The following is a 19,263-nucleotide window of genomic DNA, read 5'->3' on the forward strand; positions in this document are numbered from 1 at the left end:
AGCATTATTTTTTGTTTGTTCTTGGACTTTGGGGAAGAATTGGTTAGAAATTGACTTAGGCAACAATTTTTTGTCATTCCCCAGAAGTCCAACTTAATTACAGCCTACCTCCTTCAGGACCACTGATTCTTCATGAAATCATATGAAATGAACTCTGACTGCCAAAATAAAATTCAAATGTTTTTATTTTTGCCTCATACGGAATTTTGTTATTCGAATATGAAGTAGAGTATTTTTATCTAGAACAAACAAAATAACAAAATAGTTGATCATTAAAAAAGCACCGAACGACAATGGAGTTTGATGGGAATTTTTTCCTCTTTCTCATGAACATCATTTAAAAAAAAAAAAAAAATTCCAGAAAATCTTTGTAGTCTAAGAGATGGAAGGCAAAGTTAGCCAATATGGGGGATGATTATAAAGATGGATTTCCCTCCCCCCCCCAGGTCTCTGCTTGAATGCTCCGGTAAATTTGGAGTTGGGAAAAGTGCTCTTCACCTGTACTGCAAAGAGATGCTACCAAAGGAAGGAAAGGAAAAATGCTATAAATTATTTAGCTTGGAGATTGATAAAAAAAAAATTAAACAACAGACACAGTTACCACAGTCCAACTACTCCCATCCCCAAATATTTTACTATGTCCAGTGGTCTTGGTAATGGAGGTGGAGGGATTTCATCTTTTGATCAGCAATTCTGAAATAAACAGTTTTTCTGCTTCAGGGAATCATTTCTTTTTCTCCCAAATGATCACTGCAGCAAGGGAAAAGTGGCTCCTAGAGGTGCTAAACTATATTGAGATTTGCCCATCTATGTCTTAATTGGAATGTTCTACCCTTCTGAGTGAGTTTCAACTCTAGATCAAGTTGAGTGAGGAGAATTTGGTGCAGTCTTGTTAATTTATTTACACAGGAAAATGTCAACACTTAAAGTGTACTGAATACTTAAGCTCTGGCTTATAAATTGTATTGCTGAATTTTAGTATAAAAGGTAATGTTCTAAAGATTAGGTCTCTAATTGTTGGACTACAGTTTTCATCATCCCTCCCTTACTTCAATCCACAGTATGTGGCATGCTGAGTACAGAATAAATTTCTTATGTTGCTTTTGGCAAGGCATGTAGGAATTTTGCTTTGCAAAATGAAACCAAATAAAAATGTAAAACATTTAACAAGCAATTTTATTATTCCATGATGGGAGAAACGTACTGATTTAATTCATGCTAATAGTACTTTTCCATCCACCTACATAAGCACTGAAAACAATTCACAGCGAAAGGTCTTAAAACATTCACGAAAAAGTTGAAATGTAGTTACTTTACAATGCTGTATATCTTATGCCTCTCCCGCCTATATTCATTAATGCAATGTTCATTAATAAAAGGGACAAGTTGGACTGCTGAAAAAAAGTTATAAAATTAAATTCCATATACACGCTCACACATTGGGAGGTTCTTTGCAAGCTCTTCTCCCTAGGCACAATTCTGTGGCCTTGAGCTATGCTTTCCAGCAGAGTAACTAAGGTATTCCAGGTATCTGCACTACAACTCCCAGAAGCTTTAGTGAATGATGCTACAAGTTGTAGTTCAGTAATACTCAAATATTTTTGCCTTAGGAGTAATGCTCTTGTCAAATTACATCATTTTCTTCACTTTGCCATCAACTTCCACAATTTTAAGCACAGTTTTTCAATTCCTTTTTCCATGACCTTTTTATCTGAAAACCCCATGGACAGTAGACTTCAGACTTCCTGTATACAAAGTCTGTGTACTGTCACCAAACAGCTCCCAATCTAGTGATGAGAAACATGTACTGTTGCCATACTCTGGAGCATTCTGATACACTTTAGTATTTAAGAAAAAAGTGTGATTTAGGTAGAATTACTCAACCCAGCATAAGGCTCCCCCCTCTCCTTGCATCTATTTTTAATGCAGACAAATAATAATAATAGATTTCATTTTGCATTATTGCAAGTCTTGATGTAAGCTTATGCAAAACATTCCAAACAGAGGAAAAAGCCTCAGGAAAATAGGACGTTTTTTTCTCCCGGCATGTGTAATCCATAACTGTAGTAGGGAGAAGGACTAAAAGGAAAAAAAAAAACCAAACAAGCAGACAGAAAGTCCTCACTTCACCTAAACATATCTAGACATGCCAGTTAAATCCACAGGGCTCAGCGGCAACAAAAGAGGCTGTATTCCAGTTGATCTAGCTTTCGTAAAGAGGGAAAAGGGCTTGCTTGTGACTGGGAATGAACTAGACAGAAATGTGGTGTTGCTATGGAAACCATTCAACTGCCATCTTGCACTTCTTGGTATTTGTTGATAGGTTTTTAATATGGGTATCAAGAACTGATTCAAAGGGAAAACCAGCATATACCATCTTTCCTACATACAAAATTAACAGGGGAAAAATAGGCATATGAATGAGTTCATCTTAGGTTGAAGCCTGAAATCTTAAACTGACCAGGAAGGTTGTCTCCAGAACAACCAGAACCAAAAGAAAGCTTCTGAAAAGTGCTTTTGCTCTACAACTTCATATTTACAATGTAAAGAAAGGGTCAAGGATCTAGCCCTTGCCAGTTTTAGCTATACAATCATCTTGTGAAATTAACTGGGGGGGGGGATTGGCACAAGATCAATCAATGAGCTTGTGGTTGGACAGGAATGTGAAGTGCTGTGACTTGGATCTCATCTTCTAATCAGGCATTTTCACAACCATATGCTGCTGGTGGAACCACAATCAATTTCCTCACATTTTGGAGTAGGCATGGCTTCCAAGAAACCTTTTGAAGTACAACTCATCAAGATGTTCAGCTTTAAAGAAATCCCCACAAAGATCTGTTATTCCTTAACTTGAAAAGCTACTCAGAGCTTTCTTCAACAAACTAAATTAAATCATCCACCAATTTATGAAAACATGAATGCATTGTTTAAATTAAGATTTTGTTTGAAAATGGACTTTCAGAGAAGCAATGGTGGGCTGAAGATAGCTTCGCTTTCAGCACAGCCAATGTCAGCCTTCCCAGATAGATTAGATAGGAAACAAAACCGAATGAACCAATTCTGTTTTATGGTAAGACTTCATTAATTGAATCTTGCATGTCTGATACAGGTAATTCCTGACTTATGACCATAATTGAGTCAAAAATTTCTGTTGTTAAGTAAGACAGTCGTTAAATGAATTCTTGCCACAGTTAAGTGAATCATTGCAATTCTTAAGTAACACAGTTGTTAAGTGGATCTAGCTTCATTTGATTGATTTTGCTTGTCAGAAAGTGATCACATAGACATCACAACACCAGAACATCACCCTTAGCACCGTGTAACGGAGTGAACTCCCGTTATTTGTCCCAGCTTCTGCCAGCCTAATAGTTTGAAAGCATGTAAAAATGCAAGTAGAAAAATAGGGACCACCTTTGGTGGGAAGGTAACAGGGTTCCATGCTCCTTTGGCATTTAGTCATGCTGGCCACATGACCACAGAGATGTCTTCGGACAACATTGGCTTTTCGGTTTTAAAATGGAGATGAGCATCACTCCCTAAAGTCTGGAACAACTAGCACATATGTGCGAGGGGAACCTGTACCTTTACCTTACAACTTTCATAAATATGAATCAGTTGCCAAGCATCCAAATTTTGATCATGTGACCATGGGATGCTGCAGTGGTCATGTGAAAAACAATCATAAGTCGTTTTTGTCAGTGCCATTGTAACTTCAAATGGTCACTAAATGAATAGTTGTAATTCGAGGACTACTTGTAGCACATTTAACAACTACTGTAGTTATGACATTCCCTTGCTCCAAAGCTATTTATGGCCTGGTTTCAAAGTTATAGCTGCTGCAGCTTCCGCATGCTTACATGCACAAAATCTAGGTGCATCTAACCGTATGATTGATTGTAGGGATGCTGCTGCATTTCCCCTCATCCTTCCCACTGGCTCCCTTTGGGGATGAGAGGGGACGCTGCTTCTGGGTCCTCATAAAGCTTTCTTTGTAACTCTTTGGAGCTCATGTGTAGGAAGAGACACTCCACCCTTTGGCTTCTCTAGGCTCCATGGCAACGTCCTAGTAGCAGGTTCCATTTTTGAAGAAGCTGAAATGAATTGTGGCTACTCTAAAAACAGGAGCCACTTCGGGGATGATTCCTACATGGCCTGCAAGGATGCCAAGGGGTCGGGGAGCGGTCTGTTCTCCTTCCCCAGTGTGAGATCTTGAGATCTACAAAAGGCAATCGATGAAATCAATTTTTTGTTTTATTTTCAGAGGGAAGTGATAGGCTATGATATTAAAAGGAAAGTACAAAGTTGGTTTATTTTATTGAAGTTTAAATATAAATAGCAATAGCATTTATTCAGCACTCAATTGTATTTTGCAGCATTCTCAGAGTGCAAATGTCAGCATGTTGCCCGCAACGATCTGGTTCCTCATTTTATCAACCTCAAGAAGGATGAGTCAACCTTGAACTGGTCAGGATTGAACTCCTGGCTGTGGGCTGAGTTAGCCTGCAATATTGTATTCTAACTACTGTGCCACTACCAAATATAGATGTTGCTACTTCTGGTACGTATTAAACTTGTAAAGGGATTTTTGGGGAAGAAAAAAAAGAAAATGATAAGAAATAATTTGTGGGATACCATTTGAAAGGATTAAACATGAAGATTCTTAATATGTTGTTTCTTATAGTTTTTAATGTTTTTTAACTAGGTACAAGGTACAAGAAATAAATCTCTATAAAGATTTGTTTATAGATACTAGATATTAAGATTTGAGGAGAGAGGTTATTTTATATTTTGAGAGAAATGTATTACTGTATTAAAAGTAAAATACAAGAATATGAAATTGATCAAATCAATGAAGTTAAACTATATATTGTTACTGGTAACTCTTAATGGACTTTTGCTGATTAGGACTGAATAATGAGGTTTTATAATTTCTTTATAGATAAGAAAGGAGATATGGGAAGAAGAGATCCTGGATTTAAAAGTCAGTGAAAATAATACTTTTTTGAAATTATATGTAATTATCTTGAATGGGGAAGTCTTTTCTTTTAAATTTCTATTTTTTATGTTTCCCCCCCCTTTTCCCTGCCTTTTTCCCTACTTCTTTTAGTTTGTACTAGTTTATTACCTTTATACTGTTAAATTTAAATAAAAATTATTATAAAAAGTAAACATTTTCTTTGAAAACATACTTTTGCATAATACAGTACAATGGATATTGTACTGTCTTCTGCAGTTAATGTGGAAATCAACAGTAAAATTAACAGGGACAGTAAAATTAACAGGGGTGTCTACAAGTGGACTGAAAACAGTCTGGAGTTCATGGCAATCTGTAACTAAGGCCGAAATAATCCAGAAAGCATTCTATATAGTTTCCAGCAAAAATTCTGTTATTTAAGGCAATCACTGGCAATCACTTGTAGGTTACCAGCAATTAAGATCAAACTGCTGAAAATCAGCAGCAATGGTCAATTTTTGGCATTACACTCCCTCTTTCCTCCCAAGAAATAAGGGTAGAAAATTGAAGTAAAATTCTTTTAGGAAACTGCTTCTATTTCACCATTAACCTCCTTGTCTTATTAGCTCAAAAATCACATGGTCCAAATATGGACCTTTTGAACTGAATTTTGGAATGCGGTAATAAGCTAAAGCTATCCCCAGTTATTAGTGATACTCTACACCCAACAGTAAGTTTTCAGGAGTTGCTTCTAAGGAGGTCCATAAACTTCTGTAATAACATATATTAAATAGACATATGTAGTAAATGTGCAAACTATATAGAACATTTTATTAAGTCAATAACTGTAGAAAAGAAAATATGTAGAAAAGAAAAGTACCAGGGAACTGAGAGCAGACTTTTTAACACATTTCAGCCCATGATTGAAATGAAATTATTATTATTATTCAGTTACATGTGTAATTGTAAATGCCTCTATCAGAAGCAACTTTATTTTAGCACTACCAGTTCTTCATTTTGTATTTTTTCCAACGCTAATATAAAGGGAACACTTCTATCATATCCTAGTTGAATCTATCCAGGGATGATGCTATCAGGAAGCTGTTCAATTTCATTATATCAATTCCAATTTTTCTACTAACTCATGTTGGGTTATATCCTGAGAGAGAACTTTATATTCTTCCTCTCCAGACAGATCATTTTCTCAGCCCTAGCCCTCAACCCTCAATTATATGAAGGAGGTACTTTGGAGCTGGGTAATTAAGTAATCAGACAAAATTCATTTATTTGCTCCATTTCCTTGCTAGCCAAGGGGACTTGCATTTCTTATATTTATCTGTCCAGCCCCCTGCACAAATATTTGCATTCATCTTTCAAAAGACAGCTTAATATATTCGTCTATATCAGAGGCGACTGCAGGGTATGGTCAAATAAGTCAATATGGCCACCATGGTGGTGTTATTAAAGCTTCACTACATTTTAAGACTTAAGCTCTAGGATCAGGAACTGTTCTGCAATTGTGCCAAATTAAAACAAAAATCCTCATGAGATTGACAATAGATGAGCAGTTTCAGCCTAGAATTGCTTTTTCAAATTTCTTCAGATGTGTTTCGATTCCAGTAATCTCTAACTAGCATAGTCATTGACATTTTGAAATCAAAAAACAACTGGAGTTTGCCTGAAAGTCAATGAAATTTAAATTTTGTTTATACAGTATTCAATCCAGGTATTCCATCAAAGAGACAGCTATATCTCTCTAATTACAGCACATTTCATTGGACTATCTTTACTTTTATGTTCTTTTCAAAATACAGCATGCAGAATTCTAAATATGATTGCTATGTTTTTTTTCTTCAAACATTTCTCTACTCATTCTTCATTTAACCATGCTTAATAGGGTATAACTTTTAATTCTCACAGCAACTTTTGTAACACAATTTAAACTCACCTTTTGGTCTTGCTTTATGAATTTGGAAACAATCTTGTGGATATTTGAAATTATGCATGAACATAAAAATACTTTAAAAAGTATTTTATTAGCAAAGCTGCAACCTTTATTCTCATACAATGGGTTTTGAACACAATACACTCTTTAGGAATAGCAGTATATTCTTCTCTTTTGAATAAAAATTTTGAGAGAACACTTCTTCCTTTTTACTCTCTTTCTACAGGAAAATTATATTAATTACTTGCGACTAATATATGAAATTTAAGTAGATTCCTCACCCTACAAAATTCTTTCCAAGTGATGTCCAAATATATTCCTTATTCTTCCTAGAACAGGCATTATCTGCAATTCATGTTTGACCAAAAACTAGAAGCTAAAAGCAAATAGCAAGTTTTGTTATGTATTTACAGAGTTCTCCAATTAGAAAAGCCATCAACAGTTAGATAACATTAGCCTGTCCTATGAAGGTATGCTCCGTCACTTCCAGAGGATATCTGGAATGGAGCACACTGAGCTAAGAAAGCATGAAGGAGTAGACTATCTCAGTGGTTAAGGCACTAAACTAGAAAACAGAAAAATTTGCGAGTTCAAATCTCACCTTAGACATAAAAGTCAGCTGAGTAACTTTGGGCCAGTCATTCTTTTTCAGCCCAACTCACTTCACATAGTTGTTGCGATGGGAAAAATAGGAGGAGGAAGGAATATTAGGTGTATTTGCACCTTGAATTATTTATAGAAATAATAAAGGCAGGGAATTGAATGAATGAATGAATGAAACTTTAATCTTCTTGGGAAAGATTCAACAAGTTATGTCAATCAAATGTTTTTATATGTCCATGTCCACTCTGAATGTATTCAAATCATTTGCATGCAAGGCAAAACCAATTTAAAAATCAATATAAAAGTAGAAAAATGTAATCTCACAGCTGGAAAACCCAGCACATGAGATCAAGACAATGTCCAAATGAGCAAGTACTGCACAGGACAGGAGAGTTGATCACATTTTTTTTTTCAGATTACCAGTAAGTTCAAAGTGCTGGTAAGAGAAAAAGGATGGGTGTCTAAAGAGCAACTTATTCCATATCAATCTATTCCATATCAGTCTCCACAATTCTGAAAACGAGGCTTTACTCTACATCCCAACAATTTCAAAAAGTGTTCAAATGCACAAATGTTGTAAGTTTGAGAGATTCACTCAATCATCAGACCCAATTCTCTTCCACAAATAGTGATAGCAAATTATAAAGAATGTATACAAGAAAGGACAATTTTGTCTAAAACTGAAAAGCGATAAGGAAATGAGAAATGCACATGGAAGTCAGACAGCCTTCCCCAAATGATCTCAATCAAATTTATTAGGACCACAATTTCCCAAAAGTCGTGAGTCACCCCAGCATCTTCAGGGGGCACTAAATTAGCAAAGAGTTTTATGCAAAGCAATGAAACGGCAGTGTTGTTCTATTTACTGTAGCTGATATACAATGTAATGCAAGTCAAGCAGACAGACACGTCACACTTTTCTTTACACTTCATCATACAAGGAGTCCTCAACTTACAATTATGCATTTATCTACTATTCAAAATTAAAACTGCACTGAAAAAAGTGTCTTATGATGGGTACTCATGCTTACAACCATCACATGACTCACAGTCATGTGGGAACCAGCATTTATTTCCAATGGTAGCAGCATTGGCTTGTTGTGTGTCATGTGATTGCCGTTTGTAACCATCACAACTGACTTCCGATAAGCAAAAATATTGGGGAAAGCCAGATTCATTTAAAGACCATGTAATTCATGGTATACGTATGTACATATGTATTTGCTTAACAACATGACAAAAATGTTCATAACGTCAGGAGTGACTTACTAAACAACTATCTTGTTTAGCAACAGAAAGTCTCATCCCAATTGTACTCATAAGTCAAGGACTGCCTGTACTCCAGTATCACTGAGGCTGTTTCCGTATCAACACTTTACCACTGATTCACACTAATGTATGTATTTCTAGCACATATGTGTCATTCATACTTAAAACACAAGAGGTTGCTTTGAATTATTCTGGAAAAAAAATCATTGGTGCATGTATTTTTTCTTGAATGCCCCGCCCCCCTCTGTGTGTGTGTGTGTGTGTGTGTGTGTGTGTGTGTGTAGTGAAAAGCCTGCTTAGCATGGCACTGGTAAGATAACCTCCCTTACTAATTTCAACAAACCAATGAGAGATTGCAGTAGTTACCACAGGTAACTGTAGCAACCACAGATAGTTTGAAATACATTATCAATTAAATTACTGCAAAGTATAAAGAGATACAAATTCCCAAATGAAATTCTGACCTTCATTAGCAGAATCAAAAATAGCCACATCTTCACCAGCCCAAAATCATTCATCTTTTTGTTCCAACCTGACAAAACCCAAGAAAACTACCCACTTTTTCAGTCATTTTTGCCTGATTTTTTACTTACCTGATTCATTCTTGGAAGTCATGTTTTCCTTCTTTGTAAGTGGCTGATCGATGACAAATCAGGAAGGAGGAGAAGGCTTTGGTTTTCAGAGCTGGACCTATGGTAGCCTTCACTTACAGATGGGGATTGGTAGTCAGAAAGGTCAAATGCTGTTTAGCCAATTCTGTAGGGACATCCCTTGAAGAGAAAAGGAAATCCTTCTTGGGAGCCCTTGGATGGGAAAAAAGGGAAAAGAAATATTAATATCCTGTTTCTTAGCTTAATAGAAAAAGACCAAATGGCCAGGATCAACCTATACTACAAAAGAAGTTAACGAAGAAAATATAGAATGAACTCATTTCAAAATAGTTTATTTAATCTTGGTCGCCATCACATTTGAAGAGAAAGTGATAGCATGTTATCACATGTTCCTTTCAACATGAACACAACACTGCCAGTCAGCACCTTTCTATCATAGCATATTTGGCTAAGTAGCCACAAGTTTATACATTCTTTACAGATGCTGTTTATGTATCTGACTATTTTACCTCAGTTTGAATTTTCTCTCATGGATTCACTGATCGGCTGAAAACAGTCCTTGATAAAATCAGAGAATCTAAGGCAAAAGAGAAAAACTGTTTTTTATTAAATGCAGAGCAGACAGCTCAAGCCAATGAGCCCAAGTCAGATTATAGCTAATATATAGACTGTAGATTCAATGGATTAAATACACAGAGAACGTTTACGCATTTCATGAGCACACAGCACAATAGGGATCAGACACCTAGGGGGGAAAAAACCCAGTTTGAATTTATACTCTTCTCCTACAAGTTTATTTTAGATACTGCCTGAAAATACAAACCCACCACATGTGCCACAGAAACAAAATAACTGATAAAACTGTTTTACTCACTCATACATAAACACAAGGAGTATACAATAAATAACTCAAGTTATGAATGAAGCGATATCCACAGCACAGCATGTGCAGCAGACACGATCAAGGCTACTGTTACCCTGATAGGCTAAACCACAGAGCTTTAATTCCTGCGTGCCAATGTTATTACTCAAGGTTTTGGCTATTAAGCTTATTTACAATAAACTACGTGCTCTTCTGTGCAGTTCACAACCGTATCAAGTCATCCTCCTATCAGGCTCTCAAGCAGCACAGCAGCAGTTTCATGACTGGTGGCAAGGAAAGTGAAATATCAAAGCCTTTGGCTTACCTTTCCAGTTAAGCATTCAATTTGTTTGTAATACATAACATTAATACATAAAGGCATGGAGATGGCTCAGTGAAAGTGTCAAATGCCATATTCAGGCACTGACTTCAGCTTCAAATTGTAGAGTATAGGTAATCCTCAACCTAGAACCACAATTAAGCCCACATTTCTGTTGCTAAGAGTTGTTAAGTGAGTCCCCCCCCCCATTTTACAACCTTTCATGCTATAATTGTTAAGTAAATCGCTGCAGTCATTAAATTAGTAACACCGTTTTAAAATTAATCTGGCTTCCCCATTGATTTTGCCTTTCAGAAGGTCACAAAAGTTGAGCACCTGATACTGGGCACTACAATCATCATATATATTCATGCCAGTTGCCAAGTATCTGGATTTTGATCACATCACCATGGGGATGCTGTAATGGCCATAAGTGTGAAAAATGATTGTAAGTCACTGTTTTTAGGGCCACTGTAACTTTGAACAGTCTCTAAATAAATAATTGTAAGACGAGAATACACCTGATTCAAAAAAAGCAAAATATAAACTAGTGAGGGTCCTCCCCTCCCACTAACAGTTGAGACAACAAAAATCAAAACTTGTATTTATTTCTAGGACAAATTATAATACAGGGAATCCTCAAATTATAACCATTCATTTAGTGACTGCTTGAATTTTAAATGGCATTTTAAAAAGTAACTTATGACCATTTTCACATTTATGACCACTGTAACATCCCTACTGTCACGTGGATAAAATTTGGGCACTTTGCAACTGATATGTACTTGGCTCAGGGTCAAGTGTGATCACCTTTTGCGACCTTCTGACAAGCACAGTCAATGGGGAAGTTTGTCAGTTTCACTTAACAACTGTGTTACTGATGTAATTCCAGTTATTCATTTAACAAACTATGGCAAGAAAGATTGTAAAATGGTGCAAAACTCAGGTAACATCTGTATTGCTTAGCAACAGGAATTTAAACATAATTGCCCTACCCAAATAGCAAGGCTACAGATGGCAATACTGTACTTCACTATTTTTAGTACTTATTGGGGGAAATTTGATTTACAGTATCCAAGATACTTCCAGTGAACTCGGCTATAAGGAACAGGCCCTTTTTTCTTACTGGAAAAAGGGAGTCAAAGTAGAAATTTGGGGATGAAATTCTAAGTGGTGTTAGGAAAAAAACTAAAGTCATCTAGTTGAAAACTCAAAGTTCTTCACACGTGGTATGTTCGTGATTCCAGAACATGATATTTCTGTAATCCTGTTCAGCAGCTTTGTAACAGTCAACATTGTTTTCTTTGCATTACATATGGCAGTGGAGGATGGGAGAGGTTAAAGTAACAGAGATTTGCCTATGGTCATTCAGCAAAGACCATTACTGTAAACCAGGTATTTCCTGTCCAACAAGTCATATTCTTAAATAGCCCGTGAAGTACCCGAAGCATGGCAAGTTACATATGTCAATCAGAAACATAAAACATGCCATTAGCTCTCTATGGGCAGTAGAGTACAAGAGTGCTTGATCAAGGTACCTTCTCAGCAGGTGCTTCAGATTGTCATCTACTAGAGAAGAGCAAAGAGTATAAAGGATTTATCACTCAGTTTACCTAGGTGAAGTTTCTTCATATCTTGACAAGGTAGATATAAGAAAACTACCAAAACCAGATTCCAAGGGGCAGTCCAGAGGCAATTTCCACATATTCTCCATTATGTTCTGTAGGCAACTAATGCCTGCCAGCCCATTCCAAAAGAAAACTGTACTGAATCCATGTTTGAGTGAAATATAATCTGTTTGCAGGCTTGGCTAGCAAATTACCCATTCTAGTAATCATGATGCCCAACAACCGTAACAATCTATTGAATGAATACTTAGACTAACGAAGTACGTACAGTCCATTGGAAAGCACAGCTAAAAAGAAGTGTAACATCACGCTAGGGTGGACTAAAACAATGATGTGCCAGAGACTATGAGAAAATCAAAGTATGACTAATGTTTCAAACTACCAAAAGTCAGGACATAGCTTCTATGATCAAAAACTGCCAAGAGAACAATTATATTTGTCCCCAAAATGTCCTCTAAATTTTTAAAAGTATTCTGTGACAAATTGATGAAAACAAGTGAGGTCAGTGTCCAACACTTTTAGATTATAAAACGGGAGACAAAAAGCAGCTCTATATGAAACACAAAAGGCATTTGTGGGTGTCCACATAAATGTGTTAAGAGTTTATCCATTCTATCTATATATCACTAAAACTCTCGTGTTTATAGCCTGTTTGTAACCTTTAATTGCATAGGAGGGCAATAATTACTGAACCAATATACTTTAAAGGGGCTAACTTTCAGAATGCTGAGACTTATTGGTAATTAAATTTAGGAAGGCTGTGGGTCCTTCAGCAACACTGTGCAGCTGTGATCAACCAGAGTTATGTGGTTAGCATTACAATGTTCCTTGCCAACTTCCCACAAGTCAATAGATAAGCCAGCAAATTCAATCAGCTCCATAGCGCTTCCCAGTCCCTCTGCACTGGCATTGTGCTGGCCACTTGCGCAAATCCACAGACCCTTCCTGACCTCGCAGCTCCTCTTGTGTACACCTATGCATCCTTTCTGACCTATGCTGCACCTCAGCTACCCTCCCACTGGAGATATCCTGGGATGGGGAGCGAAGGTGGTCAATGGCTCTCTTGTTCCACCTTCCACAGCAAAGTAGCAAGTAGTTTCAACTAAGGAGGAGGAATTTCTGGCATTCCCTACCAGCTTCCAACAAACATGTCAATGGGGAAGTCAGCAGGAAGTCAGAAGCTGCTTCTACTCCACTGCTTTTTTGCTCGCCTGTGTTCATTCTGTTTTTCTCTTTAAGTAAATATCTCTGAAAGGACTGACCCAACAGGTCATAAGGTTGTTTAGTGTTGTTGTGGGTATTTTTTCGGGGGTCTGCTACTTCTCTTATTACCTTTTTCAAGAGAACTTTCTGTAATCCAGGAGCAACCAGACTTTTGGTTAACTATGTGAATTTAAATAACCCCTCTGCTTTCATTAATTGTAAAATCATGTTGTTCAGCAATGTGTAGCTCCGATTAGTTCCTTTAGAACTGAGAAATGGGTTAAAAGAACGGCTACAGTTAAACTTTGATTTAAAAAACCAATACAATTATTGTACCATTTACTGTTGCTTTTTATTATCATTCTTCCCATTGGGGATGAAGATCCCAAAAGGGAAGGAAATAAATTCCCTGGTTTTTCCTTCCCAAGAAACGAAGGCCAAATACAAATTCAGCCTCAGCAATTAAACTCTGCTTATTTCCCATATAAACTCTTTCATGCAACCATACATGTGCACACATTGCCCTGGAATCAATTCTTGCAAGGTGGTGGGAATACAGAAGAATATGAAACAATTGTGCTAACGAGGCACAATGATAAATAGCTACTCCAAAAATAACCCAAAAAGGATTTGAGAACTTTTAATCACATGGATCTCAAACATCAGGTGATGAAGCTTACAAATATTATTTTTGGAAGATTAGAGACAGAGTGGCTGCTTTTACAGGCAATTATGCATATTAATACTGCAGAACCATTTTAAGTTGTTTTCCAGTTATAAGGGAAATGGGCAGAGCAAGGATATTTGACTTCTTTCAGTTCTTAAGATGGCTAGAAAGATGTTCTTAAGGCTAATATAAAGACCTGCAAACTCAGCAGTCCATATAATTGATTACTCTTGCATTGTTGTCTTTTCTATTTCTTCTGAACATAGCATGAGAGAACAAGAAGCTGATATATCTTATTCAAGAGACAAACAAGTTTTCTGTGAACTATGCATTTGGTTCTTGCCTACAAAATTTAAAAATGTAGCTGTCATAAAGATGATATGCATCTATCCAATGAGAAAGTATTCATAATTTCAACGAAATAAAATAATTGCCAGCTGAACTGCCCAAATAAAATGTTGCAATATTCTATTCCAAGTGGGAAAGAGGTACAGTAAGCTATTTGCATCACATTCTAGGTTTAATCATGTCTCAACATTACTAATTAACACTGTAAACATTTTGCTTTTTACCTTTTTTGGTTTTGCCCTTTGTCCCATTTTGTTTCTAACTTGATATTGTATCTAATCAAATGACTGTTAGGACATCAAAATTTATGTCATAATATATCTTAGTTTTAAAATACCACAAAACTCCTGCTTTTGCCCTCCAGCAGAATCATACTCCCACAATTTATCAACATGGTATTCATTAAGTCTTACTCATTTACATTCCAAGGCATGCTATAGGAAAGAACAGTTCCCAGATTGCAGAAAAGCTTTGTCAAGGTACAAAGAAGTAAAAAAAAAAAAGCAAATAAAAGGACAGGGGAACCTTGAGGGTTCTTTTGCCCAAATTTATTTTCCTCTCTTACCTTTACTTCGTTTTTCCACATGATACAAACATTATAATGTGATGTCTGCATCAGCCAGGAACACAATCAACCTTTGAATTATATGTCCTTATTACTGCCTCAAAGGTCAGAACAATTGCACAAGGAAACCCCAAACAAAGAATGGAAAGGGGTATAGAGTAAGTTTGCCACAAGATCTGAAACAAGGGTGATGCTTAAAGTCTTTTTTTTTAATAAAAAAAAAACAATCTTTCTTATAGCTTGTTTTAGCAGTCTCATAAAAACTGCACAAGACAGATTTGGAAAAGAATTCCCAGAACCAAGTTAAGAATGTTGAAATATGGAAATAAAAACCACTGAGAGAGAGAGAGAGAGAAAGAGAGAGAGAGATAGAGAGCTAGTGGAAGAATGCACAGAAACGATGGGAAGAGATCAGAGTAAAAAAATATTCACCTCTTCAGGAGAGTAATACTGAACTGAACACAGCAAGAAACAGGGACAGTTTCTGTGTTTTGAAAAAGGCTCAAAGCCAATCTTTTCTGTCTGTCTTGTAATTCGTACTTATTTCTGGCACTACAGCCTTGAGAAGTCTTCCATTGTTATAGGCGCAGCCCGCACATCCGAGCAGCTTTCCCTACTCTTCTCCAACCCTGGGATTCTACTGGTATGACAGACTGCCAAGCCCAACATTCCCAGTCAATCTTCGCTAGATCTTTTTCCAATGGTGGAAGTTGTAGTCCAGGAGTTTATCAACGGCACTGGTGGGAGAAAAAAGATCCCTTTTGGGCTGCCCCATCAAAGAGAAGCGAGCCAACGTCTTCTTCAATGACAGGGCGGAAGGCGGAGTGTCCTTGTGAAGCAACACCCCAACTCCACCCTGAACCGGGTGCTCTACGCGTTGGGCAACACGATCGCCCCGCAAACGGCCCGTTAGTTTCCCGACGGGCGCGCTTCAGCCTCTCCATTTCCTCCCTCTTTCCACCTGGATCGTACAACCACGTCTTTAAGGCAAAACCTCAGGACCCCCGGAGGACCCCCCCAGTCCCGCACGGATCCCGCCACCTCCTCCCCTCCCCCCCCGCCCCGTGTGCTGCTCTGCAGTTTCAGATCCTTTCTTCGGCGAGCAGCTGCGGAACCTCCAGCATCGAAGCCACCGGCGGGCCGGGGCGGCGGCGATGGCAGTAGCAGCAGCAGCAACAGCAGCAGCAGCAAGCAAGCAAGCTAGCACGCGCAATGGGGAGCACCAACCCCAAGCTTTCCGCCGACACGCTCCAGCCATCCCGCTCTCTTTCTTTACCTGGAAGAAGATCGGGGAAAAATGGCGCGTTCCTGCTGCTGCTGCGGCTGCTTTCCTTGCAGATGTGCGTGCAGGATGGGAAGCTGCAATTACTGGGCCCGGCCTACCCTAGATCGATTTCTTCCTGCCCCCCCCTCCCCTCTCCAAGAAGAAAACTATAACCGGCTGTCCTGCCGCGGCAACCTTTCATAACCACAACCACCTCCTCCTTTTCCTCTTCTCCTCCATCTTTGCAGCTGGCTTTGCTCGCCCGCCGCTACCGCCGCCAAACACTAACAACAACATTTAGTGACGTCATTCGGGATCACGTGATCGTCCATCGCTCTATAAATAGCCTCGCTGCTTACTCCGTGAAGGAGCGAGCTTTAGGGAGGGGCGGTATCTGTACCTGCTTGTCCGCCTGCAGTTAAAGGGTCCGCTGAGTAGTAGTTCTGGAAATAGTGGGTTTCCCCATCCTTTTTATCCCCAAAAAAGGGTTGCCTCCAAAGATATTATTTGATTGATTTCTGATAAAAAAAAAACTAGGACAGCTTGAATATCCCTGCTTTTTATAGCAGAAATGACCAGGGTTGATCTGACCAATATAAAAGAGAAGCAGTTGCTCCAGGCAGTAGAACTGGACTGTGCACCATTGACATCAGATTAAACCCTTAATGGGTTTGTTTCTCTTTTGCTGAGTCTGTTGGGTCAATCTTTCCATTTAAGGTTGCAAAACTGATGTAAAGGTTTGAACAACTATGTTCTCCCAACATATGAGCACAGCTAGTTCTCAAGTTAAAACCATTAGAAGTTACTGAAAAAATGACTTAATGCTGCTTTTAATATGATTGTGGCAGCATCCCCTCGGACACATGATCAAAATTCAGGTACTTTGCAACTGGCATGTATTTATGAGGGATGCAGTATCCCAGGGCCATGGGATCACCTTTTGTGACCCTCCAACAAGCAAAATTAATGGAAAGTCAGATTCACATAACTATGTTACTAACAACTGCAGTGATTCACTTAACTGACAAGAAACATCATAAAATGGGACACAAGTCACAACCGTTTTGCTTACCAAGAGAAATGTGGTTGTGGTTGTAAGTCAAGGACCACTGAATTCTAAAATAGCAACATTATTATAACTCATATAGGAGATATATTTATTGGTGTTTTTTAGGGCCAGATATTTATTTTAACTATTATATTTCTATATGACCCATGTCATCTAAGTGGCAATTTTTCATCAACATGACATAAATATCAGTAGAAGCACAGATTAAAAAACAGGTAGGAAAAGTTTAAACTCTTACATTTTACTTTTAAGTACAATGTTACACCCTGATACATACTGGTACTTATATTTATGTGCATGTGTAAAAAACAAAGTTTTGAGATACTTTAGATACTAGTTATATTGTTTACTAAAGCAAAAATTAACAAATATGTTGGAAAGCATAATTATGCAAGGTTTTATTGTCAGTATATACTGCTTCAAACAAAATCTTTTAGAAGCAATTTACTCTACAGCCAATGCATTCTTAATGAACTCCTGTGATTTAATGAACACATTAAACTATAAATTAATTACAACAGCTGGATTGCACAACATGCTTAATCACAAACTAGATTTTTTTATTGTTTTGGACAATGTTAATATTCCTTAGTGCTAATCAAATTACTGTTTTTCCTATTACTTGATCCTTCAGAATTTAGGGGTGCAAGTTATATAATTCAAAAATACTGTTCTGCTATATAAACATGGAGTGTGTATGATCGGACATCAGCTTTTGACCAGTCTTTGCTGATATCATTTGTAAATTTTAACTCATTTTAATCTTTACATGTTACTTCAAAATATTATTTGCTTGTTTCTTGCTTAATGCATTATATATACTTATATGCATTAGAACACTGGTTCTCAACCTGTGGTCCGAGGATTCCTGAGGGGCTGCGATGTCATCACAAGTGGTCTATGAAGGCTTGAAGAAATGTTATGATTTAAATCTTAAGTCTTGGGGGGTCTGTGGCCATGGTCTGTGATATATGTGATTTTTATATTTTGGTTTGTTTGAAATTATTCAATAAATAATGGCTAAACAAACTATTAATTAGTGTGTTGCATGAATAGAATTCAATGATGGCTCAGTTTTTCAGGTTTAAAATGTACTTAGTTTGCAGTTTGGTGAGTTGCCAAATTCTTCCCAAATTATAAGCAATTTATATTTAGGACACAAATCGCTACATTCCTTTAAAAAGTTGTCAATTGAAAATTATGGAAATGGAACATTTTTCTACTAAAATGTTTTCAGAGAAAATTGTTTTTATCTTTTCTGCTCAAGGATATATGTAATAGCCCAAGAAAGGATAGAGATAGATGTTGATAGAGGTATTACGCATAAGCACATCTTTGGTTATTCTCAGTGGTGGGATTCAAATAATTTAATAACCAGTTCTCTGCCCTAATGATTTCTTTCAACAACCAGTTCACCAAACTGCTCAGAAAGTTAACAACCGGTTCTCCCGGAGTAGTGCGAACTGGCTGAATCCCACCACTGGTTATTTTGCTTAGAATTAAGGCATTGTCCATAGGGGTAGCATTCCTTATCTGAATTCATATATGCAGGGCCATCTATATCTATTCTAAGTAGCCCATACATTCAAAAAGAAGGTAAATGATACTTTAAAAATATTTCATTTTTTAAAATATTCATTCATCATTACAACAGCAATTTTGGACAAAATCAAGTGCTGTATATTAGCATATTCACTTTAAACCAACTTTTTAAGACTTCCTCATTTATACCCCTTCATTATCTAGTAGTGTTCTTGTTTTCTGAAGAAACTAGATGGCATCTATATACAGTAAAACCTCTGGTCATGAATGCTTCTGACCACAACCAAATCGGTTCCAACCAAAAAATTCATGTTTTTTTCCCCCAGTTGATTTCGCCTTCCACACCATTTGTTTTGTAAGCACCAAATTTCCAAAATTATGTTTGGGTCACAACCAAATTGGATTGTGACCAAA

The 19,263-nt window shown here is 37.3% G+C and overlaps 1 protein-coding gene across 6 annotated transcripts in view; it reads right to left on the reverse strand.

The window, feature by feature from the left end:
- HDAC5 (histone deacetylase 5) overlaps nt 1–16,509 on the reverse strand; it is a 160,940-nt gene extending 144,431 nt beyond the window's left edge. For 2 of the 6 annotated variants that reach the window (XM_032238120.1, XM_032238114.1), the window contains exons 1-3: nt 16,251–16,509; nt 9,892–9,959; nt 9,365–9,574 (exon numbers count right to left, since the gene is read on the reverse strand). In XM_032238120.1, coding sequence (XP_032094011.1) covers nt 9,365–9,386 — 22 coding nt within the window. In that variant the 5' untranslated portion in view covers nt 9,387–9,574; nt 9,892–9,959; nt 16,251–16,509. Of the gene's footprint in view, nt 1–9,364; nt 9,575–9,891; nt 9,960–15,406; nt 15,763–16,250 lie in introns of those variants that run through there. The other 4 variants (XM_032238121.1, XM_032238117.1, XM_032238116.1 and 1 more) reach the window with 3 other exon arrangements.
- Between the last annotated feature and the right edge of the window lie 2,754 nt (nt 16,510–19,263).

The sequence above is a fragment of the Thamnophis elegans genome, chromosome Z, assembly GCF_009769535.1.
Source record: "Thamnophis elegans isolate rThaEle1 chromosome Z, rThaEle1.pri, whole genome shotgun sequence".
Taxonomy (NCBI): domain Eukaryota; kingdom Metazoa; phylum Chordata; class Lepidosauria; order Squamata; family Colubridae; genus Thamnophis; species Thamnophis elegans.